The sequence below is a fragment of the Malus sylvestris genome, chromosome 3, assembly GCF_916048215.2.
Source record: "Malus sylvestris chromosome 3, drMalSylv7.2, whole genome shotgun sequence".
Classification (NCBI taxonomy): Eukaryota; Viridiplantae; Streptophyta; class Magnoliopsida; order Rosales; family Rosaceae; genus Malus; species Malus sylvestris.
Genome location: NC_062262.1, coordinates 10,647,422 through 10,672,783, shown reverse-complemented (window position 1 = coordinate 10,672,783; position 25,362 = coordinate 10,647,422). Strand labels below are relative to the sequence as shown.

The 25,362-nt window shown below is 38.6% G+C and overlaps 3 protein-coding genes and 1 long non-coding RNA gene across 7 annotated transcripts; 2 read left to right on the top strand and 2 right to left on the bottom strand.

Moving 5' to 3' along the window:
- LOC126615242 (protein disulfide isomerase-like 1-4) lies at positions 1–4,381 on the top strand. Its single transcript, XM_050283042.1, has 12 exons — positions 1–704; positions 814–943; positions 1,514–1,679; positions 1,772–1,890; positions 2,005–2,085; positions 2,811–2,897; positions 3,028–3,102; positions 3,192–3,260; positions 3,345–3,425; positions 3,512–3,646; positions 3,824–3,880; positions 3,999–4,381. Exons 1-12 carry the CDS (start codon positions 157–159, stop codon positions 4,167–4,169), a joined length of 1,719 nt encoding a protein of 572 aa, XP_050138999.1. The 5' UTR covers positions 1–156; the 3' UTR covers positions 4,170–4,381.
- A 3,547-nt stretch (positions 4,382–7,928) lies between these two features.
- LOC126615255 (early nodulin-20-like) lies at positions 7,929–9,073 on the top strand. Its single transcript, XM_050283065.1, has one exon. It carries the CDS (start codon positions 8,235–8,237, stop codon positions 8,718–8,720), a length of 486 nt encoding a protein of 161 aa, XP_050139022.1. The 5' UTR covers positions 7,929–8,234; the 3' UTR covers positions 8,721–9,073.
- Positions 9,074–11,146: 2,073 nt separating this feature from the next.
- Positions 11,147–17,321, bottom strand: LOC126615240 (4-hydroxy-3-methylbut-2-en-1-yl diphosphate synthase (ferredoxin), chloroplastic-like). 4 transcript variants are annotated; one of them, XM_050283040.1, is made up of 20 exons: positions 16,851–17,321; positions 16,231–16,461; positions 15,564–15,721; positions 15,339–15,445; positions 15,151–15,251; positions 14,992–15,068; positions 14,586–14,705; positions 14,259–14,489; positions 13,836–13,952; positions 13,658–13,732; positions 13,496–13,573; positions 13,352–13,411; positions 13,204–13,266; positions 12,860–13,004; positions 12,647–12,785; positions 12,343–12,420; positions 12,106–12,265; positions 11,911–12,009; positions 11,725–11,829; positions 11,147–11,562 (listed from the first exon to the last, which is right to left on the bottom strand). In XM_050283040.1, the coding sequence occupies exons 2-20, from the start codon at positions 16,436–16,438 to the stop codon at positions 11,461–11,463; spliced, it is 2,223 nt and encodes a 740-aa protein (XP_050138997.1). In that variant the 5' UTR covers positions 16,439–16,461; positions 16,851–17,321; the 3' UTR covers positions 11,147–11,460. The 4 variants fall into 4 exon arrangements, with proteins under 4 accessions (XP_050138997.1, XP_050138998.1, XP_050138996.1 ...); XM_050283041.1 differs by having other exon boundaries at positions 16,231–16,456; XM_050283039.1 differs by having other exon boundaries at positions 16,231–16,456; positions 16,957–17,321.
- Positions 17,322–20,286: 2,965 nt separating this feature from the next.
- Positions 20,287–23,293, bottom strand: LOC126615260 (uncharacterized). Its single transcript, XR_007620719.1, has 2 exons — positions 22,942–23,293; positions 20,287–22,723 (listed from the first exon to the last, which is right to left on the bottom strand). It is a non-coding gene; the product is annotated as an uncharacterized LOC126615260 (long non-coding RNA).
- Between the last annotated feature and the right edge of the window lie 2,069 nt (positions 23,294–25,362).

Below are 25,362 nucleotides of genomic sequence, written 5' to 3'. Positions count from 1 at the left end.
AGCATTTCTCTTGACGCCTACGAAACGACGTCGTACGAGGCCTTGACTCCGCTTGTCTTCCATCCTTCCTCCACTATCTATAAACCCCTGCTAAAACCGGATCTCACTCTCACTCATTGGATCCCCGAACTCGCTCGATCACTCACTAGCTCAAAAATGGCGAGTCGACTCGTTCTCGCGTTCGCACTCAGCGCTCTCCTCTTCTTCTCCCACTCAGTTTTCTGCAAGGAATCGCACCCCATCGACGACGACGATGAGGATCTCAGCTTCCTCGAGGAGCCCACCGACCACGGCGACGACGCGCCGCACTATCCAGATCCGGATCACTACGACGAGGACAATTACGACGATCTCGAGAACTACTCCGATTTTGACGAGGGCGGCGATCATGAGGACTCGTACAAGGAGCCGGAGGTGGACGAGAAGGACGTCGCCGTTTTGAAGGCGGCGAATTTCAGCGATGTGGTGGAGAAGAACAGGTTCGTCATGGTCGAGTTCTACGCGCCGTGGTGCGGACACTGCCAGGCTTTGAAACCGGAGTACGCGGCGGCAGCTACCGAGCTCAAGGGGGAAGATGTAATTTTGGCCAAGGTCGACGCGACGGAGGAGAACGAGCTGTCGCAGGAGTACGGCATCGAGGGTTTCCCGACTATCTTCTTCTTCATTGATGGCGTTCACAAGCCTTACGCAGGCCAAAGGACCAAGTGAGTTTCTTTTTTGGTTAATTTGATAGAATTATCAAAATTGCAGAGGCTGATTTTTAAATTTTTAAATTTTATGGATTGTTTTTAATTTTTGGAAATGTGAATTCAGGGAGGGGATTGTAACCTGGATTAAGAAGAAGATTGGACCTGGCATCCAAAACTTGACCACATTGGAGGATGCGGAACGCATATTGACTGCTGAAAGCAAAGTCGTTTTGGGCTACCTCAACTCTTTGGTGGTATGTTATGAAATCTGAAATGTATAATTTTGTGATTTTATAATAATGCATTAGATTATAATTAATGTGCATAATACACTGGTTGGTCGTAAACTCTGGTGGCGGTAATAAGGAGATTGAAAATTTTCTTCCAGGTTACGGTTGCCTCTTCATAGTCTAGGAATGGAATTAATCTTAAATTTAGAATGTGGTCCAAGCAGTCGGCTTTTAGTTGACGGCCTAGAGTTTGTTTGAGTAATATACGTGGACATGGACTAGCCGAATCTATTAGGAAAAGTTTGGCTGTCAAATGCCGAATTGGGGATCTGCTGAATTTTGCATTTTGATTAATTGCACATAATCTAGAATAGGAATTCAAAAGTAGGTGATCAATGAAGCATACAAAACACTTGGATTTTTCTTCATGTACTAAATTAATAATAAAGTTGGTATCTGTAAAATGATTTTTCGAAACAGAAAAGGAAAACAAAGGTCGCTGGAAGATCTCAGAATATAGTCTGGTTAACTTTTGTAAATTGTCTCCCATGATACGATACTTGTTGTAATTATGTGTTGTTCTTATGATAAAAGGGTCCTGAGAGTGACGAGCTTGCCGCTGCTTCAAGACTTGAAGATGAGGTGTCCTTTTACCAAACTGTAGATCCTAAGGTGGCAAAACTTTTCCATCTTGACGCTGAAGTTAAGCGCCCTGTTTTGGTCCTGCTAAAGAAGGAGGCTGAGAAACTAAGCTATTTCGGTTAGTTTCTTTATTGTTTTCACATTGGCTAAGATGTCTGAGATTGAGATTTTGGGTTGCATTACTATATACTCAGTTTCTCATTTCTGCAGATGGTAAATTTGATAAGACTGCAATTGCGGAGTTTGTCTTTGCGAACAAGCTACCTCTGGTTATCACCTTTACCAGGGATAATGCCCCACAAATTTTTGAAAGTACCATCAAGAAACAGGTAATTGTTACATGTGTAAATTTTTTTTTCGTAGATGTGACTTCAATACGAAACTCTTTAAAACAGAGTATTAAATATTGCATGCTGATTGACATGTAATCTTTCTATTCTCAGCTGTTGCTCTTTGCCTCTTCAAAAGATTCAGAGAAGGTTCTCCCTGATTTTCAAAAGGCTGCACAACTTTTCAAAGGAAAGGTATGGTTACTATTTGCCATTCGCTATGAGTTGGATTGCTTTCACAGAAACTGTTCACGAGCATCTAAAATAACAATTACATAAAGGTTTTTAAACAGTCTAGGCTTGAAATACCTTGTTCGTGGTACATCACATGTAAAGGAGAAGCTGATAGTGGTTGGTAGTTCCAGCATTGTGTATTTTTTGTTTCTTATTGAAATCCACATGCTTTGAGGGTGAGGGAAGAGGTGTTAGTCCTATGAAGATGTGGTTGATGGCTGTGTTTGGGGGTGGTGTAGTTGGGAAGAAATAAAGGATTTTTAGTGCATTAGGGGACATGTGGAGGATGTTTTGTCGTGTAAAGTTTCAATTTGGTAATCCAGCTTTGATTTTTGAAAAATTCCAGGGAACTCTTTTTGGGGCCTTATTAGGGTTTTCAGTTTGTGCTCTGCTAAATTTTGTGTTTTCGGTTTGTGCTCATCTCTTTTTACTAACAAAGTATTGTTTCAATAGAAAATAAAAAAGTAAATAAAATAAATACCTTGACCTTTAAGTAGGTTGGTCAGCTTCTATTAACTTTGAGTGTGTTGTTGCATTTGTTCTCTGTGGCCACTATATATGACCTGCATAATTTGAGCATCTGATCTTTTTTGGCTGCTAAGTTACACATTGCATTCTTATTTTGTTAACAAAGGATGAGGGTTGCAACTTAACTTTGTATAATGTGTGTGTGTGGTTGCATGCAGCTTATCTTTGTATATGTGGAAACGGATAATGAAGATATCGGAAAGCCAGTTTCGGATTATTTCGGTGTCACTAGTGAAGCTCCAACAGTGAGCTTTTCCTAACCTTTATATTCAATTCACTTACTTTTACTTTGGAAAGATAGAAGATAGATTGTACAGTTGCAATTTACACGTTCCTGGATTTATTTGTTGCTATGAATAATATTGTTCCTTATAGGTTCTTGGGTACACTGGAAATGACGATGGTAGGAAATTTTTTCTTGACGGAGAGGTGACCATAGCTAATTTAAAGGTGACTACTCTTTCTCTCCCTCTCTCTCTCTCTTCTGTGTGCTTCATTTTTACATTCTAACTGTATGTTGTGAATTTATTTTTCATTAGGCTTTTGGGGAGGACTTTATTGAGGACAAGCTTAAACCTTTCTATAAGTCGGACCCAATTCCTGAAAGTGTAAGTGATAAATTTCTTTCATCCTCCTAATTGTGTTGTCTTGGTTCTCTATTCAAACTTATATGTTTTCTTTGATTGGCACAGAACGACGGGGATGTGAAAATAGTTGTTGGGAATAACTTTGATGAAATTGTCTTGGACGAGTCAAAGGATGTTCTTCTCGAGGTAACACTGCAAACTAAGAAACAAACGAATAGTTGATTAAAATTTGTCTTTGCAAGGTCCTCATTTTTGAAGAATCATTATCTCAGATATATGCACCCTGGTGCGGGCATTGCCAATCTCTGGAGCCAATCTACAACAAGCTTGCCAAACATCTACGAGGCATTGACTCTATTGTTATAGCCAAGATGGACGGAACCACAAATGAGCATCCCAGGGCAAAGGTAATGTCAAATTGCTGTGGTTAAATGATAGTTTGCGTATTTCAATTGCCTATTAGAGAGTTATGGGGCCAAATTTGTGCTGGAAGAAAAGGCATTAGATTTATGGTTTTAACGCCTAACGTCGATGTTCTTGGGGTAAAAACTTTGCAATTAATTGCTGCTCATTTGATTTTGCAGGCTGATGGGTTCCCTACACTTCTATTCTTTCCAGCGGGAAATAAGAGCTTTGATCCAGTAAGTGGCATTTAGAATCGTTCATTATGTTTTTCTCTAACGTGCTTCTGCATATATCTTCTCGTTCTTCCTTGTTTTGCGTCTGACGTAGACTATCTGGCTCCTTGATGCCGAACAGATTTCCGTAGACAGCGACCGCACAGTGGTGGCATTCTACAAATTCCTCAAGAAAAACGCATCAATCCCTTTCAAGCTCCAAAAGCCAGCCTCAACACCAAAATCCGAGGGTTCTGCCGCTACAGAGAGCAAAGGGAGCGGCCGCGCCGAAGACTCGAAGGATGAATTGTGAGGAATATAGTTGTGTGCGCTAAATTGCTAGTTTGTCTGCCTAGTTAGTATTTGCCATCACCATCCGTGTGGTAGAGAAAGAGACTTGTCGCATAGAAGAGAAAATAGGGAGATCAGAAATGATATGAGAAACTCAGATTCGCAATATAAACCCCGAAAAGATGTCCGGAAAATTTTAAGAAACTTAACCTGAATAATCTCTCGTTGCTGTGATGAATGTGTTATTTCAGTTTAGTTTGTTACAAAAGCATCAATTTAATCCAACCACGACATCGATAAAATGTCAAAATATGTTTATTGTAGCTAATTATCCAAAATAAAATTGACAATTCCATAAAAATGGCTTTTAAAGTTTAAGGAAAACTAATGAAAATGATTTGAAAACTTTGAGTTTTAACGATAAGGGTAAAATAAAGGGTAAAGTGAATAGTATCAGGATTGATTTTTTAATGTAAAAATGTGATTTTTCGTTAAAGTTCTCTTTAATTTAAGTGGTTTAAGGTTATTTTTCATGAAAAAGATGTTCTTTTTCGTCTCATACACACTTTTTACGTTCTCGTTTGCATATCTAGAGACTTAGGTAGGGGCGTCCATCGGTTGTAGGGTACCCTTTTTTTTGTTTAGGTCAAACATTGGAGGGCACTTGTAGCCCAATGTGAGTTGGCATAAATAGAACAGCCTCTCATGCAATCAAGATCTAGTAGCGTTACATGATAAGACAACAAAATTGTCACCCTTAGAATTTAAGATGGATTAGTAAAGAAGAAAATGAACATCCTAACGCTTCAAATTATATTCAGTGTTATTCAAATATGCCCACCGGATTTAAAAATCTATGGGCGACATGTTACCAACTATGGCTCTACACACTACAGTAGTAAGGCGGATAAAAACGTACACATCTCTATATATTATTTAGCACATGAAGATAAATCCGTGTCATGCAAATTCTTTTCAATACCCATTAGCCATTATTTGGAATTTTAATAATTGTTATTGCTTTTTAAGCAGATCCATGTATGCATAATGCTTGTGAAACCATATCCATGTGCAAATGGACTCTAATTTGTTTTGCATAGGTATAATTAATTTCATAGAGAGCACACATTTTGTGTGCGTGAACAATTTCTTGTAATAAGTGCATTTTTTTTCTATACTATTATACTATTATTAAGAGAAGCCTCCTTATCAGCTTCGCCCCCCCCTTTTTTTTCCTATTTTGTCATCCTTATGTAAATATTGTGTATCAAAAGTGAGGGTAAAATTGAAAAAAATAAGTATATGATTGTCATTTTCTCCAAAAAAAAAAAAAAAAGGGTAAAATAGGAAAAATAGGGATATGATTGTCATTTTGTCAAAATGTACAAAATTACTATTTTGCCCTCCCTTTTGTCAATAGTGTATCAAAAGTGAGGGCAAAATAAGAAAAAAAAGGAAAAAAGTTGACAAAGAGGGTTCTCTTAATAATAGTGTAATGGTATAGATTAAGGGGAGTTTTAATGAAAAGCCCTCAGTACTATTCATTTTAACGAAAAACCATATTTTTATACTAAAAAGTCAAACATGATACTATTCACTTTAGCTTTTATTTTGTTTTTATCGTTAAAACTCAAAGTTTTCAAACCCTTTTCATTAGTTTTCTTTAGATTAAGTGAATAATAATTGTTAATTATCTTATCATATATGGTTGGACAGCCATATTGTCAATGACGAAAAAACCACACCTCTCTGCTCCGCTGTTCGTTATTTATCCTATATTTGGATGGACAATCATGTCCATAAAGGAATAGGATCCTCTCTACATGTTCTTTGTGGGGATTCGAAAGATTAATTAATCGTGTCTGTTCATCGTACATTGTGCGGTTAAAAATCATATTAAATTTTAAATTTTAAATTAAATATAAATAGTACCTAACGAAAATTGGCCGCATAATGTATGTTGAACGGACACGATTGATTGATCTCCAGATCCCCATAAAGAAGATCTGAAAATGATCCTTGTCCCATAAATTCATGTATAATGCATTCTTTTGTTGTACTTTATGTTTTTTTTTTTGACAAAAGATAATAAAGTTTTTAATTTTGTGGTTGGTATCAATGGTGTATATAGTTTAATTTCCATATTTGTCCTCTTTCAAAAAAGAAAAATAAATTAAGCCATTAGCAATTTAGCACTGCCATCCTGTCACGTATTTGTAATGCCATAACTGATAAGGTATAAAACAGCTGTTCGGTTTTTGTTTCCGAAATGAAAAAATTATGAACCAAATGCAATATTCTACTTCAAATTTATCTAAATTGTCGGGAGGGGGATTATGAAGCCACATTCATTTGGAAACGCCTACATTTACACTAAAACTTATAACTTTGATTCCATACTTATATTCTCAGCATTCATGTTGGATTTTTCTTTTGTGTTTTTTTGGTTGTCAATACTTTGATCCTCATATTACGATAAATAAAACCCACGTCGACTCCACATTCAACTCAATTATTGACTTACATGACTTAATAACTCTAGACAAGAACAAGATCTGGTTATTATCAAACACAACTCGTTAACCACTGTACCCGATGCGACGATTCCCGTGTGACAACTAAACACGATCTAGTGGCCCTTGGATCTGACCACCCACCCATCTAAGGACAAGTTCAGGTTGAATCACACATCCATCCCTATTTCACTCCACATTTTTCTTCCTAGATATTCCTTTTTTTTTTTGGATGATCAAATATTCCTTTCCAATTTGGAGTTAGGGTTTTTAAAAGGTAACAAAAATACAAATTAGTCCCCATCATATCATGTGCAAATTGCATAAAAAACAGTAGCTGGCAAAACATAAATAAAGATATTTCTTGCCGCGTTTATTGTGTTTGATAAATCACACTTCTCATCTCCTTCCAATTCAAGTCATCCCATAAATAAAGAAATTAATATTCATAATAAACCCACCAAGCAACTAAAGCTCATATTTCTCATGTCCTTACAATTCAAGTCATCTCCGACTCACCTTTTAAACGTTGTTCCTTCCTCTCCTTCGTGTGTTCACTCCCTTTGCAATTTTTTTTTAACAAACGATATTATCTATACTAAAGAGGATGAAGTAAGTTTATCCTCATTATGGATTAGCAATAATATGGTTTAAACTCGCTTTTGGCGAGAATCGAATTTAAGACCTTTTACTTACAAGTGAATAGATATATCATTCGTCCCTAGTATTAAGTGGCCGCTCCCTTTGCATTTGGAGTCTGATACATTTTTTTATACAATAATGTAATTTCTTTTTTGAAATGCAAGTGATATTATTATCTTCATTTACACATATTTAAAGATTGAACTGTTAATAATATTGAATTTAAAACTTCCATTTACAGCCACTCAGTACTAAAGTCTGGTAATATTCTTCTTCACTTGGAAGTAAGAGATCTTAGGTTCGAATCTCGTGGATGGCGAATTCAATACCAAATTAGGTTGCCCATTGTGTGGTTTTGTTGAACTCCTCCTCCTCTTAGTGTAAAATATCGATGTACTAAAAAAAAAATTTCATTTACAAATAAAAAAAATATTATCAGACTATAATACAGAATGAATCTCGTAAAATAGTATAGTCTAAAATACCGTTTTCATTTCAAATTCAATAAAATATAGTTCATAATAGGGTTGCCTTTCCAACAAAAAATGAAAAAGAAAAAAAAACACAACTCTTTATAAATAAGACCAAATAAAATAATAGAATTACAATATCATCCAACTCTTTTCCACACTTCCAAAAAAACCCAACTTAAATCTCCTCCGCATTTTTCTAGATCCAGTGTATCGCTCCTCTCCCTGCTTTTTTACTCCACCTAAGTGTCCAGATCTGAATCCGCCTCTTCCCTTCCCTTCAATCTCGGCCGTCCCCTTTTTCCCTTCTCCCGAGGTCTCCTCCTTTCAAATTCAGATCTCCTCCGCTCCATTTCAAAACTGCTTCCCAAAATCTCAACTTCCTCTCTTCTCACTTTCCATCAGATCCACATTTTCTCGGGAAACAAACGCCTCGAGCCGACGCCGCCTCCTCCGTCAACAATGTCGAGGTTCATCGAACTCCTCTCGCCTCTGCTTCTCGCTTTCCTCCTAATCCAATTCAGCACCGCCGTTTCTTCTTCCTCTTCGCCAGAGCCCTCGCCGACTCCATCGCCGCAACCCGGCGCCGATTCACCTGCACCGCCATCTCCATCCCCGATTTCCCTCCCTCCATCTCCGTCGAACGCTCCGGCTGATTCACCAATTCCATCTTCTCCTCCCGCTCCGCCGCAATCGACTCCATCGCCGTCGCCTGACAGCGAACCTCCGTCGGTTCCTAGCGACATCAACCACAATAACATCAGCGCCGACGGCGACGGAGAGGAGTCATCCGAAGGAGGAATGAGCACGGGAAAGAAGGCGGGGATCGCGTTCGGAGTCATCGTCGGAGTCAGTTTGGTAGGGCTGGGAGGATTCGTGTACAAGAAGCGTCAAGATAACGTCCGTAGATCTCAGTACAGTTACGCCGCCAGGAGAGAGATTCTCTGAAGAAACACTCAATCGTCTTCATACGCGAAGCTCTTCTACTTATAGAGGTTACTGTTAAATCTTAAATTTTCTGGTATTAATTTCTCGTAATTTTTTGTTTAAATTCTGGGCATGTTTTGTATATGATTGAATTGGGGTTTTCTACGGCGGTTAAAAACGGTGATTCAATTCGATTCTTGATTTTTTTGGCGCGCCGGCGGTGGCGGTGGCGGAGGAGTGGTGATAGGTAGATTATTTTTATTATTTTCTTTTTAAATTTTGGGGGTAAGATACTTGATTAGTCAAATATGAGTGATGTATTGCTTCTCTATTTTAGAAATAATATAATAATTGGATTTACAGATTTGGAGTTACTCGTTTTTCTTCTAATTTGATGATTATGTGTCATTTTAATTGCGATTTCGATTATACGTAAGGAAATTTTAACGAAAAGCTTGCGGTAATGTTTTCTTTAACGAAAAATTACATTTTAACACTAAAAAATTAAACCTAAAATTATTTATTTTATATTTTATTTTGTTCTTATAATTAAAACTCAAAAATTTTAAATTATTTTCATTAATTTTCTTTTATTTTTTATTTGATTTTTCCGGTTGATTGCAATGCGATGAAGATTTGTCCTATATTCTATTCTTTTTGGTCTATATTCTATTCTTTTTGTTGGTTTCGTTTTATTGCTTTTTTTTTTTTCGAAGTGGATATGTCGACTTTGTGCAAAGAATTTTTTTTTTTTTTTGGTAAAGTGAAAAAACTTGGGCTACTGTAACCTTAATCCTCTTTTCTACCTTCTCTCCATTTTTATGCTTTTGTAGCTTTTACTTTTGCTTCGGCATCTTTAAAGTTTAAAGATTAAATGAGAGCACAAGCTATGGATGGGCATAAAACTGTAGGATCCCAAAATCCAATCGACCCATGATAAAATAAATTGTAAAAATTCATTCTGACAAAAAACAATCAACATAAGTTCAAGAATCGAACCTAATCGTTCATATCGGTTTCAGCTTCTTTGTTGGTGGAACCACTCAGAATCGAACCGGAACCATTGTAAGTTGAATTGTATGATTTTAGTAATAAATTTAAACGGAACAGCTTCAAATCGAACAATTTAAGCGGAACCGCATCGTGTCCAACCCTATGCACAAGACCACAACTTCCTTATGGCCAAAATTAAATAGGGAAATCGATTAAAGTGATGATTTTTAATATTTGATTAGTTTGACGTCAACATATGATGGGAATATTGCACATACTTGATATCGATCAATTTATAATAAATAATTATTCTAATAAACTTTTAAAAAGTGAAAAGTGAGGAAATTCCACAAGAGAGAATATGGCCACTGCTGACTTTGTGACTTGTGTCATTGAATCTGACAGAGGATATCGTGGCTCGGCCACTACTCATATCTAATGAGAAATTTCTTCTTACATTAAAGTTTGTAAATTACAAACTCGTACTTATTCACAAGTGGAGGAACCTCTTTTAAGGCACCATACAAAATGAGTGGGTGGGAGCAGGTGTTTTGCGTCTGTCCAGTCGGACAACTATTTAGTCCTGTAGTTTGGATCGGAGTTGTTCGCTGCATAAAATAACCCTATTCAATCCTTTTCCTTCTTCTTCTTGTCGCTGGATATCTCGTTCGTACACATCTTCTCTTTAATATGTAAATGCGGAAGAATGAGTCGGCCAAATATTTTTAGGAAATTGCACCAAGTAACACTGGTACACACAAATATTATTAGGAAATTGCACCAAGAATGAGAGTTAGTCAAACTGTAATGTATTTGACTTTTCGCATTGGTGTCATTCTGAAGTTTAGCCCACCCTCCTATCATCTTAATACTCATTTGGATGTAATTTTGAAATGATTGAAGGCGCTTTAAAAAAAAAATTATTTGGGTTCTAAAAGCACTTGAAGTGCTTTCTAAAAGAAACACCAGTTATGCGCTTCTTCCAATAAACACTTTAAGTGTTTTTTCAAGATTTACTTGTATTTTTGTTAAAGATTGGTTCTAAAAAAACAAAAAACGCTTTCAATCATTTTAAAAACACATCCAAACAAATTTTTAGTATAGATAAATAGCGTTTATAAAAAAAATATGTCAACGATAAATTTGGTATGCAAGTGCGGGGCATTTTCAACTTTTGGCCTCTTGTGAATGTAGACTCGTGCCAATATATACCATGTTTATGGCTCGTCAACGTTCGCAAAATCTGGTTTTACCATCGCAAAATGCTTTTGCGACGACTGAGCAGCAGCAAATGAGGCCATGAAATAGGTGGCAATAAATGGTCTTCTGCGACAGTAGCCTTGATGGTTTAACTTCAACTTGAACAAATGGAAAATAAAGCAAGCGTTGATTGTTTCTTTCAAACGAAAAGGAAAAATTGTTCAATGCCACGACGTTATATGTGCAAAGAGAAATTTCGTAAATATATCACGTATTGAGTATATGGAGATAAAGTCTAACAAAAACATTCAAATGGAAACGCTTATAATCAAAAGTACTTACTTCAGAAGCAGACACTCGCACAATCTTCGATATGATCAACATGAAAGCGGCTAAACCTAAGGTTTTAATTTAGTAACGGGAGAATTACGTTGTTGTTTTGTATACTTGCACTGCAACTCGGTACTAATTTCATGCACTGTGGATTACATTTAAGGCAATACATTTTCTTCGAGATCAAGTCATCGTTTATTGTTTTCAATCTGCGGTTATTAGAAATTACCGGCTTTTACTCTTCCGCAGGAGGGTCAACCCAGCGGCCGTGATCTTTTATTAGCTGGATCAAGGCATCGGTTGCATGCTCCATCTCAATTCCACGCTTCACCACCGTCTGAAACACATTTCAACCTCGTATCAGGTTCGCACGTTTTTGAAGATTGGAAACAAACTGTAGCAATGACTAATATAAAGCTGAAGCGCTGCTTCTGTGTTATTTAATTTATGTTCTTCAAACTAAACCGATATCAAATTTCACGCTGGGCGGAGGAAATACCTTCCCAACGTAGAGGTCAATCTTTCCAGGAGCGCCACCAACATACCCAAAGTCTGCATCAGCCATCTCCCCGGGTCCATTTACAATGCAACCCATGATCGCAATCTAGAAAATGGAAATAGAGAACGAATTACACAATCACCATTCAAGATCATTGAGTTGCAAGGAAAGGTATAAGGTAATTACCGAAACGCCAGGCAAGTGTGATGTCTTCTCTCGTATTTGTGCACTTATTTCTTGAAGATCAAACAAAGTTCGGCCACAGGATGGGCATGAAACATACTCCTGAAATGAAATTTAGGCATGTACAGCGATTGTTTAAGACCATCCTCTCTTCATGATATGTCAAGTTCAGTTATATTTCGTAAGAAAACTCCCTACCGTCTTTGTATTCCGCATTCTACATCCTTGTAGTAAATTGAAAGATGTGTTTCTCAGGTAATCAAAGTCCTTGTCTGGGGCTTCCAATAGAAGACCATCTCCAAGTCCATCTACTAAAAGGGCCCCCGCATTGGTACCAGCACCGATAACCAAGTCATCCCTGCACGAAGTGGAATTAAGCCAGAAGTTCTAATACCATGGATCTCTGACAGAAGGTAGAGTCAATCATGTAATTACCCATGGATTCCACTCGGAAACTGAATATGGTGTATTACGGGGAAGTTTAGAGCATTGTCTCCCAGATACTCGAATAGCCTACAGAAACATAGACTTCATATTATCAGGAGAAGGAAAGATGTGCATAACAATAACAAGAAGTTAAAACATGGACTATCATTTAACAATCAATGGCCCCAAAGAACGGAGAAAACAAATTTCATATGGTTGAAGTGTCTAGGGCCTAGGAAAATGCCATTCTAGATTGAAATTCTTACAATGGAAATTTTATTTCGATGATTTATATGAGTTATAAAGTCATTACCTCCTCGCAGCATGCACTCGGCTTATTTTATCTTCACCGAAGGGCAGATCATGGAGAATCATTGTAGCATCAATGCCCTTGAGAATATCCAGCACTTCATCAGGTTCATCACCACGTAATGAGACCACCAACCGTGTACCTACAAGGCCATAACTCGCAATAAGAAATACAGAATATAGATCAGGAGTACTCAATTCAGTAACAAAGCTTCACCTTCTGGCAAAAGCTTGTATGCACCAGTTGATAACTCCTTCGAATTTACCAGAACCATGGCATTGGGCAATGGCTTTGTTAGCTGTTCTGACAAGGGTGTTAAAACACCCATACTTACATCTATCAACCTTTTGAGAGCTAGCCGCTGATCATAATACAAAGAAAACTATCACATTATTCTTGTTCTTGCAAAGAACTTAATGCTCAAGCAGCTTATTTTTACGATATAACTAAAATTTTGGGGAACGGTGGGGGGAGCAAGAGAGAGAGAGAGAGAGAGAGAGAGAGAGAGAGAACATGATTATTTCCAAAAGCAATGAAGAAAAGTACAGTAGGGTTCTTACAGAATCAGCATCATCAACAGGTGGAAGTTGTCTCAATAAGATTGAATCAACGGTTGCAAGATCCTGTATCAACAGAACTATGTAAATGAAAATCCCAGTAAACCTAAATGATGTACAATATGAAGCTTAAAATGGAATAATAGTAGACCTTAAATGGCATTCCGAGAACAAGTTTTGTTGCTAGTGACTTGTACAGGAGCTCTGGTGTCTATAACGAAAGCAAAAAGGTCAGTTTATTTTCTCCACCCGAAAGCAATAAAATGAAATAATGGATGTATGATTTCAACTGTACCTTCAACTGGTCAAGGGATACTGACATCAGAACAGAGCCATCACGGTGCAAGACACCTCTATAATCCACCTCTTCACCCTGTGTTTTGATGACATCATTATCTCTGCTAAAGGAAAAAGAATATGATGCACTAAGTGATGCAATCTCAAGATCTTGGCTAACCTCCTTTTGTATTGGCAGTTGACCAGATCGACGCTGAAATTCAAAATAATGTCGGTGCTTCTCTTCAAATGAAGCCTGATACAAATAATGCCATCAAGAAAGCTGATTGGACTTTCAATTTCTAAAATAGAAGTGATCAAGAATATTAATCAACTAACAAAAGATTGTAAAATCCTACCACTCCTTGCTGAAGATCCGCTGCTCTCTTACCAAGGTTGGCCAATCGTCTGCAGGGATCTATCTCCTCCTCTGGTGCTTCAGTAAGTGAAACCCTAATTGTATCACCCAAGCCATCCTGCATACAAAATTCTAGTGTTCCATTATGGCTAGACATGACTTGTAAATGTATTGTCCCGTTGCATTTATATTAGCTTCAATCTCTTGAACTAAGTGCAGGATCACACGACATACACAAATAGACAAACCTTCCATCTATCATAAACCTACCATCTGTCATAAGCACAGTTGCAGTACGCAAATACTTATTCTTAAAGCCAACTTAACAAAATAGTGCATTACTGGCATATAAATCAAAATAATCCCTACGATGTTTACTGGTTTTGAATCAATCACAACACCTCAACTAATGATTCAATTGTACCTGAAGAAGGGTTCCAATACCAATTGCAGATTTCATTCGCCCATCCTCACCTTCTCCAGCTTCAGTAACTCCCAAGTGCAATGGATAATCCCAGCCTTGAACATACATTTCAGCTACAAGCAAACGATATGCCTGGACCATGATAACTGGGTTGCTTGCTTTCATTGAAAAAACAAAATTATGGTAGTCCAACTTCCGGCAAATTCTTGCAAACTCAAATGCAGATTCAACCTGTTGAGGAATAACATGTCAATGACACCCAATGAGTTCGTATGTACGTCAAACAAGCTTGAACTATTTTCAGCAAAAAGACAATGTTTTGCTCACCATTCCTCGAGGAGAATCCCCATAATAGCTCATTATACGATCTGAAAGGCTCCCGTGGTTTGTCCCAATACGCATTGCTCTTCCATACTTCTTACACTTTTCAACCAATGGAGTAAAAACCTGCCGTTGTCGAGAACATAATTTTCATTGAACTGAGCACATTAGAGCATGATTGTGTATCAACATAATAGATCGTTTGATACCCAACAATATAGGCTTTACAAAATACTTGCCTCTTAAATCTCTTTATTTTAGTCAGTTCACTTTTGGAAAAAATAGTTACCAGTTCACACATACTTATCAAACTTTAATGAAAATCTAAGTCTGCATCAATTTCTCAAACATTATTGTGTGCTTTTAACAGTGGACATGAGCAGAGGCCATGTACAGATAGATATATGGTTACCTGCTCAATGTGCTCAAGTTCTTTCTGATAGTCATCTTCCGTGTACTCCAACTTCTCAAACTGGGCCCGTCTATCAGCTGCAATAAAACACATAAATGAATCCACAATCACTCCCTTCAAATAGAATATAACAAAACCATTGAACAGTGAACTGTGTACCAAAATTTCCAGGGTTGACACGAATTTTGTCAAAGCATTCAGCGACCCGCAGTGCAACAGTAGGAGCAAAATGAATATCTGCCACCAAAGGTATATCATAACTGCATATATAGATTTAAACGTGGTCAGGCCTTAAACAACATAAAGAGTAGATCTTTAACCACTCAAAATACAACAACGAAGCCTACTTTTTCTGCACAAGGGAATTTTTAATTTCAAAACAAGCATCTGCTTCTTTCCTCCCTTGAACTGTTATCCGAACAATATCTGCTCCCTTATCTGCTATTCTCATTACCTACAAACAAAGGAGAAATTGATATGCCAACAATCTGAATCAGACCCAGAGGTATCATAGATATACCAAGTTGGGTCAATCCACCAGTATATAAATGAAAAAAAGGGAACTACCAAACCTGTTCAACTGTAGCAGCAACATCCTTTGTGTCAGTTGTGGTCATTGTTTGAATCCTTATGGGATGCTCACTACCAATAGCCACATTTCCAACCATAACTGTGCGCGTTTTCCTCCTGACAGTTTTGTGTATGGATTCACAATACTTTTGCCTAGGAACTTAATTGAAAAAAAAAATAAAAATTATTAGACAATATGAAAGAAATTTTAGAAAGGTAGAAAAACATACTTAGGCTGATATATACTACATTACATTCCATTTCGTCTCTCGGAAAACTGAATAAAAGTGATCAAGCCAAGGCTTAGTTTGACTGATCCTAATACAATTAGCTTTGTTTAGGCAAGAATTCCATTTTCACAATAACAATTAATTTGGGTTTCGTTATAGATATATCTCATCCAGCAAACAATTATTTCACAACTTTCTAGTTAATAGCTATTTATTTCCAACCATGTAAATAAATTATTGATTAACAGGAACATTACAACCAGCTAATGATAACTACCGATTATTTCTTGTTCAGCATTTCTGAGAAACCCAGAAACAAGGCAAAAGAAAACATAGCAATCTGCTTTACTTTGCCGCTGCCAAAAGTAATTTCAAGGACTAAAACACAACACATGCATTAAAACAAAGGCTGACTAAACCAATTAGGGAGTTCAACAACCTAACAAAGGGCTGCCTTCAGATGCAGGCTTGAGCTCAGCAATATCCGAGCCTGGATTTGAGTTTCGTATCACTGAGATTCTTGTTCTGCCAGACTTGAACCTCTTCAAATCAGAAACCCTCGCAAAATCCATACTTTTAGCAAACCCGAAACTTGAGTCCCTGCTTTTCAGACCCGTAAAAGAAGCCGGTACAGCTCCGGTCGCCATTTCCACGACTGCAAAGCTCTACCCTTCACAATTCAAAAGCACAATTTGCCAGAAATTCAGTTAACTCATCATTTTATACATCAAAATTCAGAATTACCATGTCAAGACAAGAACTTTGATTAATCATGAACCAAAACATAAACAGGAAAAAGAATTTGTGGGTTTTCAAATTCACTCTTTCCTTAAGCTGAGCAGCTAAAGAAACTTCAAAACAATGATCTTCCTCACAAATTTCTCAGCTTTCCCAGAGCCCAAAACACTAAACTAATCCACCACCTAATCACATTCACACCAACTGAATTCTCTGCTTTCCTGATCAAATTTTGCATAAAGTCACATAATATATTACCTCAAAACAATCAACAAAACACAAAACATAACAAAAACAAATAAATCAAATGCAATTCAAAACCCAAAAAGCGTTTTTACAAAACCAACAACCAGAGTGCTCAAAAGGATGCTCAATTGGTGGACACTTGGAGTGCTGGTGATTGTGCTGATGGGTTTTTTCTGTTTACCTTGAGTGATGTGTGGAGTTGATCGGTCGGAGCTGCTGAGAGTGAGAAGGGGAAGAAGAAGGCTCTAGAACTCCAGAAGTTGGAAAATTTGGTGGTGGGATGGGGAGTGAGAGAAGGGAGTTGCCAATAGATTTTTGGAAATTTGTTTTTCAATGGTTGAATTTGTACCAATTTGTGGATTGTCTGGGCTGCAAGGATATGGACAAAACCATTTGTTTTCGTATCTATTTTTCTGGTAAATGTTTAATCTTGGTATCTAATGAGTCGTCTAACCATACAAAGCACGAAGCCATTAATAATTGCGTGTGTTATTCTTCTTAGTAATTTTCAGCCTCCTTCCTCCCCAAAACCACAAGGGAGAAGGGAGTTGGTAGAAAAAAAGAGAGAAATACAGTATATATATGACGGGACTCCAGGGACACAATCGATATTAGCATAAAAATATGAAACCGATTTGGAAGCACAATATGCTTATGAACAGTAAATTATTTCATCGAGATTTAGTGTGGATTAAATTTGATATGCGTAGAAAAGGTAACAAATGAAATCACCAATCATAATTTTAGTGTGGTAGGTAGCGGCATTAAATATAGGTATAATGATCTATGCGCCATGGAACCAACGCCACAACGATGCAATCAAAGCTTGTCCATGTTCGTTGTGCATGTGTTTTTTTTAGAACGTGTAAACTTGCCAATCGTTTTTTGGGTACATTAACCTACAATTCATAGCAATGTCACATTTTTATTAAATTTTTTGTTAATTTAGTTGTTAAATGATAAGCACACCTTACTTTCTTATCAAAGAGCAAATTTCATTTTACTATCTCAACTTTGAATCTTATAACAAACATAAATATCATATTTTGAACATTGCAATGACATATATAACCTTACGAATTTGTTGCAATGTCAAATCTCATTTCTTTATTCATCAATTTTTCTGTTAATTACTGACATGTCCTATTGAAACTCCATGCTACTTACTTGTCAACGGGGGAGTACGGGTACTGACCCTATTATTGAACCGGATAGCGCAAATTCAAATTCACATTCGTCTCTGTTCTCTCTTTCTTCACTGTCGGCTGCTTCTCCGCTGGGGAATCATTCCGTCCTTGACTTTTCTTCTCATCTGGCTTCCTATTCGCTTCCTACTTTCTCAACGTCTGCATCTCCTGCTTCGCCTACATATCTAGAAGTAGACTTGGCAGGTTTTGACACGACACGATGACACGACACGAAAACGACACGAAAATAACGGGTTTCGGGTCAACACGATAACTTATTGGATCACTATCGGGTGACCCGTTAAGAACCCGTTAATAACGGGTTCTTAACAGGTATACACGCGGGTAACACGTGGGTAACTCATTTCGACCCGTTAAGAAAAAAATTATTTTAATAATTTTAAAGTTTAATTACTAAAAGATTTATTATAAAATACAATAGCCATATTAATATATACAATATATTCTATATTAAATATATAGTTTTGTATTATTGTTCTATATAAATTATAAAAAAATTAAAAAAAAATTAGTCATTATTTATTTTTATTATGAGAGTTCCTTATTATCATTACTAGGATAAATTTTACATAACATATTCTTGTCCAAAATTAAAATATACTGGTATAGTATTTGTATATGCAAGAACTAAGAAGACATACATACAAGTATGAAAAATGTGAAAGAATATATAAACACTCGTGATTTATCATTATTCCTCCACGAATAGATAATTGTTACACTTATATTATCGTTTAGATTTTTTAAATCCTTCAAACCCTCATGAATAATGTTTTTTATTTGAGGGCAAAATTAATAAAATTAATAATAATTATTGTAGAAGTGTAAAAAATGTAAATATATATATATATATAATCACTCATATATAAAAAAATGTAAATGCTTTAAATTAAAGATCGAATTTATTCATTACATTCTTATAGGGTCGAGGAGTGTATTTGTAAAAAATCATCAAAATCAGAGATAAAATAACCGTTAAATTATGATTTTTCGTTTATAACCGCCGAAAACTTTTGTTCCATTACGTAATCTCTGAATGTTTGTTTTTTACGATTTTTTACATATACGATCTCGGAATGTGTACAAATAAGTTTGACGGTTGGATCGTTAAAAAAAGTTTCATAGAATGCATATTGCGTCAAAACGGTAGATTAAGCAAACACTTAAGAGTTAATATTATACTTCTATTAACTATAAAATAGGTTTTTGTGGTATCCACTAGTGTAAATACTTTAAATTAAAGATCAAATTTATTCATTACATTCTTATAGGGTCGAGGAGTGTATCTGTAAAAAATCATCAAAATCGAAGCTAAAATAACCGTTAAATTGTGATTTTTCGTTTATAACCGTCGAAACCTTTTGTTCCGTTACTTAATCTCTGAATGTTTGTTTTTTATGATTTTTTACGTATGCGATCTCGGAATGTGTACAAATAAGTTTGACGGTTGGATCGTTGAAAAAAGTTTTGTAGAATGCATATTGCGTCAAAACAGTACATTAAACAAACACTTAGAGTTAATATTATACTTCTATTAAGTATAAAATAAGTTTTTGTGGTATCCACTAGTGTACAACAACAACAACAACAACAACAACAAAGCCTTTTCCCACTAAGTGGGGTCGGCTATATGAATCCTAGAACGCCATTGCGCTCGGTTTTGTGTCATGTCCTCCGTTAGATCCAAGTACTCTAAGTCTTTTCTTAGAGTCTCTTCCAAAATTTTCCTAGGTCTTCCTCTACCCCTTCGGCCCTGAACCTCTGTCCCGTAGTCACATCTTCGAACCGGAGCGTCAGTCGGCCTTCTTTGCACATGTCCAAATCACCGGAGCCGATTTTCTCTCATCTTTCCTACAATTTCGGCTACTCCTACTTTACCTCGGATATCCTCATTCCCAATCTTATCCTTTCTCGTGTGCCCACACATCCCACGAAGCATCCTCATCTCCGCTACACCCATTTTGTGTACGTGTTGATGCTTCACCGCCCAACATTCTGTGCCATACAACATCGCTGGCCTTATTGCCGTCCTATAAAATTTTCCCTTGAGCTTCAGTGGCCTACGACGGTCACACAACACGCTGGATGCACTCTTACACTTCATCCATCCAGCTCGTATTCTATGGTTGAGATCTCCATCTAATTCTCCGTTCTCTTGCAAGATAGATCCTAGGTAGCGAAAACGATCGCTTTTTGTGATCTTCGCTAGATTGCTCCGGTCATTAGTGTGGATAAGTATATAAATGGATAGAGATAGGAAAGCAAACACAAGATGTACGTGGTTCACCCAGATTGGCTACGTTCACGGAATAGAAGAGTTCTCATTAATTGTGAAGGGTTTACACAAGTACATAGGTTCAAGCTCTCCTTTAGTGAGTACAAGTGAATGATTTAGTACAAATGACATTAGGAAATATTGTGGGAGAATGATCTCGTAATCACGAAACTTCTAAGTATCGGAGTGTGGTATCGTCTTGACTTGCCTTATCTGTCTCATAGGTAAATGTGGCATCTTCTCTGGAAATACTCTTCCTCCATCCAGGGGTGGTATCTTTAACTGGTGGAGATGCACAAGGTAATGTATCAATTTCACTTGAAGCTTACTTGTAGTTTCAGGCTTGGTCAAGCGCGATACAAACCATGTAGTAGGAGTCCCCCAAGTCGCCGAGCTAGGGGGTCTGCTGAAAGAGGTGACAGACAAGGTAAGCAATCAGAGCTCCGACTGATTGTTCACCTTCTCCCCATCTTGCAGCAGCATGAAGGATAAAGAGAAGAAAAATGAGAAGAGATGATATGAGATACTTTTGCTTTTGAAGAAGTAACTTTCCACAGGCTTATTCTTGAACTGAGCTGGAGGGTTTTCTGGTTTCCTCCAGAGTATAAGGCCGACTGAAGAATTTGAGGGTCAAAACAAGTCCATCAAATCTAGAGTACGTTCCACCCTGCTGATATGGGATACTTTTGCTTTTGACAGAGTAATGGATGTATCGGCATGTGTGCTGTTACGCTTGTCTCCACATGCTTCCTTGTATCCTTTGCACTTGCCCTATCTGTTCCTCAAGCATGTGCGGAATCTTCCCTGGAAACATAAGATGTTGAAGATGAGTACTCGAGAGCAATGCCAGGTAAGTAATCAGGTAAGGGGTTTCAGGCAGTCAGTTCCTGGCTGGAGGCTTGATTCCAAGTGCTGACTGATTGCTCTCTTTCTCCTTGTCTTGCAGGTAAAAACAAGGCCAAAGGGAAAGACAGGGAAAAAGCATGATATGGGATACTCTTGCTTTTAACCCTGATGATATGAGATATTCTTGCTCTAGTATAGCTTGTTTGCAGAGGTATTATCAGGGGGAAAGAAAGCTGAATATTTCGAAAGGCTTCGTTGGGAGTGCCCTCTCAGATATGATGAAGGGTTGGGCATTTTTGCAGGTCTGCCTGTCCGTTGGGGATGGGGGTCGACATATATAGGAGTCTCCCTAACAACAAGTAGTAATGCTATTCCTTTACCCTGCTTGGTCATAGCACGGTAGTGGGAGCTGCCAGTTTCACATGTTTTAACTCTGTCAGAGCACTTTTGAAAAAGTGGTCTGTGGTATCTGGCTCTCGAGATTCGGAGAACGATGCCTCTTCGATTTTTGAGAAAGCAATCATGCTGGGGGTCTGGCTCTCGAGATTCGAAGAGCAGTGTCTCTTCGATTTTGAGGAAGTAATCATGTTGGGAGTCTGGCTCTCGAGATTCGGAGGGCGGTGCCTCTTCGATTTTGGAGCAAGCAATCTTGTTGGGAGTGTTGTCTCGAATGTGAGTAAAGGTTGGGCATGTTTGCTAGTCTACCTTGCCACGAAGCACAAAGGTTGACACACAGGGACTTTCCAATTATCCAGCAATGGTACTGTTCCTTTACCCTATCTTCGATTTTGAGAAAGTAGTCATGTTGGGAGTCTGGCTCTCGAGATTCGGAGGACGGTGCCTCTTCGATTTTGGAGCAAGCAATCTTGTTGGGAGTGTTTTCTCGAATGTGAGTAAAGGTTGGGCATGTTTGCTAGTCTACCTTGCCACGAAGCACAGAGGTTGACACACAGGGACTTTTCAATTATCCAGCAGTGGTACTGTTCCTTTACCCTTGTGGGTAATAATATGGTAGCTAGACCTTCAAAATTTATGTGTCTAAACTTTGTTAGTGCTGTTTCTTTGCTATTCTTTTACCTTTCTTGGTCAGAGCGATGTAGTGGGAGCTGCAAGCTTCACGTGCTCAACTTTGGCAGAGAACTTTGGCAAAGTTATCTGTGGTACCCATGAGCTATTGTTGCGTGTGGGAAGTGGGTGATTGAACAGTAAGATTCATGTGCTTTCTACTTCACCAGAAGTCTTCGACAGAATGCCCATAATTTCTGCAAAGCTGAGTGTGCGTGTGACAGGTGCTGACAAGGCTAGAAAAGTAGGTGCCTCTTCGATTTCTGAGATCGGCCCTCGTGGTCTCTGAGCAGCCCAGCTTTTGAGAAAGCGAGCGCCTCTTCGATTGATTCGGAGAACGATGCCTCATCGATTTTTGAGAAAGCAATCATGCTGGGGGTCTGGCTCTCGAAGATTCGGGGAGTAGTGTCTCTTCGATTTTTGAGAAAGTAATCATGTTGGGAGTCTGGCTCTCGAGATTCGGAGGGCGGTGCCTCTTCGATTTTGGAGCAAGCAATCTTGTTGGGAGTGTTTTCTCGAATGTGAGTAAAGGTTGGGCATGTTTGCTAGTCTACCTTGCCACGAAGCACAGAGGTTGACACATAGGGACTTTCCAATTATCCAGCAATAGTACTGTTCCTTTACCCTCTCTTCGATTGTTAAGAAAGTAGTCATGTTGGGAGTCTGGCTCTCGAGATTCGGAGGACGGTGCCTCTTCGATTTTGGAGCAAGCAATCTTATTGGGAGTGTTTTCTCGAATGTGAGTAAAGGTTGGGCATGTTTGCTAGTCTACCTTGCCGCGAAGCACAGAGGTTGACACACAGGGACTTTCCAATTATCCAGCAGTGGTACTGTTCCTTTACCCTTTGGCAGAGAACTTTGGCAAAGTTATCTGTGGTACCCATGAGCTATTGTTGCGTGTGGGAAGTGGGTGATTGAACAGTAAGATTCATGTGTTTTCTACTTCCCCAGAAGTCTTCGACAGAATGCCCATAATTTCCGCAAAGCTGAGTGTGCGTGTGACAGGTGCTGACAAGGCTGGAAAAGTAGGTGCCTCTTCGATTTCTGAGATCGGCCCTCGTGGTCTCTGGGGAGCCCAGCTTTTGAGAAAGCGAGCGCCTCTTCGATTTCTGAGATCGGCCTTCGTGGTCTTTGAGCAGCCCAACTTTTGAGAAAGCAAACGCCTCTTCGATTTCTGAGATCAACCCTCGTGATCTCTAAGCAGCCCAGCTTTTGAGAAAGCAAACGCCTTTTCGGTTTCTGAGCAGGCGCCTCTTCGATTTCTGAAGCTCCGTCGAGTGCAGATTTTTATAAGTGCTGGCATTAAGTTCCAAAGCACACTTGAATCTCCACCAGTAGAAGCTTCATTCTTGCACTTCTAAGATCTTGATTTGTCCGACCTCTTCTCTCTTCAACACCTTTGAAAATGTCTGGCCCCTCCGACCGTCGTTTTGACTTGAACCTTGTTGAAGAGGCAGCCCCGCCTTCTCCAGACAACATATGGCGCCCATCCTTCGTCTCCCCTACTGGTCCTCTTACCGTTGGGGATTCCGTGATGAAGAATGATATGACCGCTGCGGTGGTGGCCAGGAACCTTCTCACTCCCAAAGATAACAGATTACTTTCCAAACGGTCTGATGAGTTAGCTGTTAAGGATTCGCTGGCTCTCAGTGTTCAGTGTGCAGGTTCTGTGTCTAATATGGCCCAACGCCTATTTGCTCGAACCCGCCAAGTTGAATCATTGGCGACTGAAGTGATGAGTCTCAAACAGGAGATTAGAGGGCTCAAGCATGAGAATAAACAGTTGCACCGGCTCGCACATGACTATGCTACAAACATGAAGAGGAAGCTTGACCAGATGAAGGAAACTGATGGTCAGGTTTTACTTGATCATCAGAGATTTGTGGGTTTGTTCCAAAGGCATTTATTGCCTTCGTCTTCTGGGGCTGTACCGCGTAATGAAGCTCCAAATGATCAACCTCTGATGCCTCCTCCTTCTAGGGTTCTGTCCAGTACTGAGGCTCCAAATGATCCCCCTCCGGTGCCTTCTCTTTCTGGGGCTCTACCGACTGCTGAGACTTCTCCTAAGCAACCTTTGTGAAGGCTCCCTCTTGTGTGTTTATTTTGACTCCTGTATATGTACATATTTGTAGCTTATCGGGGATATCAATAAATAAGCTTTCCTTCATTTCAACGTATTGTGTTAAATACACCAAAGCCTTCTTCGCTAAGTTCTTTGAATTTTCTTTTGTTGAAGCTTGTATGTTGAAGCTTTCTGAGTGGAGCATGTAGGTTTGGGTAGTGTTCCCTTAATTTTCCGAGTGAGGAAAACTTCTCGGTTGGAGACTTGGAAAATCCAAGTCACTGAGTGGGATCGGCTATATGAATCTTAGAACGCCATTGTGCTCGATCCTGTGTCATGTCCTTCGTTAGATCCAAGTACTCTAAGTCTTTTCTTAAAGTCTCTTCCAAAGTTTTCCTAGGTCTTCCTCTACCCCTTCGGCCCTGAACCTCTGTCCCATAGTCGCATCTTCTAATCGGAGCGTCAGTAGGCCTTCTTTGCACATGTCCAAACCACCGTAACCGATTTTCTCTCATCTTTCCTTCAATTTCGGCTACTCCTACTTTACCCCGGATATCCTCATTCCTAATCTTATCCTTTCTCGTGTGCCCACACATCCAACGAAGCATCCTCATCTCCGCTACACCCATTTTGTGTACGTGTTGATGTTTCACCGCCCAACATTCTGTGCCATACAGCATCGCCGGCCTTATTGCCGTCCTATAAAATTTTCCCTTGAGCTTCAGTGGCATACGGCGGTCACATAACACGCCGGATGCACTCTTCCACTTCATCCATCCAGCTTGTATTCTATGGTTGAGATCTCCATCTAATTCTCCGTTCTTTTGCAAGATAGATCCTAGGTAACGAAAACGGTCGCTCTTTGGTATTTCTTGATCTCCGATCCTCACCCCTAACTCGTTTTGGCCTCCATTTGCACTGAACTTGCACTCCATATATTCTGTCTTTGATCGGCTTAGGCGAAGACCTTTAGATTCCAACACTTCTCTCCAAAGGTTAAGCTTTGCATTTACCCCTTCCTGAGTTTCATCTATCAACACTATATCGTCTGCGAAAAGCATACACCAAGGAATATCATCTTGAATATGTCCTATTAACTCATCCATTACCAACGCAAAAAGGTAAGGACTT

What these genes read in the sequence shown, in the direction of transcription:
- LOC126615255 (XM_050283065.1), top strand. Translation starts at nt 8,235, where the DNA reads ATGTCGAGGTTCATCGAACTCCTCTCGCCTCTGCTTCTCGCTTTCCTC.
- LOC126615242 (XM_050283042.1), top strand. Translation starts at nt 157, where the DNA reads ATGGCGAGTCGACTCGTTCTCGCGTTCGCACTCAGCGCTCTCCTCTTC. An exon ending in CACAACTTTTCAAAGGAAAG is followed by an intron (nt 2,086 to 2,810) that starts GTATGGTTACTA and finishes GGTTGCATGCAG; the next exon opens with CTTATCTTTGTATATGTGGA. An exon ending in TGACCATAGCTAATTTAAAG is followed by an intron (nt 3,103 to 3,191) that starts GTGACTACTCTT and finishes ATTTTTCATTAG; the next exon opens with GCTTTTGGGGAGGACTTTAT.
- LOC126615240 (XM_050283040.1), bottom strand. Translation starts at nt 16,438, where the DNA reads ATGGCGACCGGAGCTGTACCGGCTTCTTTTACGGGTCTGAAAAGCAGG. An exon ending in CGGATCTTCAGCAAGGAGTG is followed by an intron (nt 13,733 to 13,835) that starts GTAGGATTTTAC and finishes TATTTGTATCAG; the next exon opens with GCTTCATTTGAAGAGAAGCA. An exon ending in CTGTTGATGATGCTGATTCT is followed by an intron (nt 13,005 to 13,203) that starts GTAAGAACCCTA and finishes TATTATGATCAG; the next exon opens with CGGCTAGCTCTCAAAAGGTT.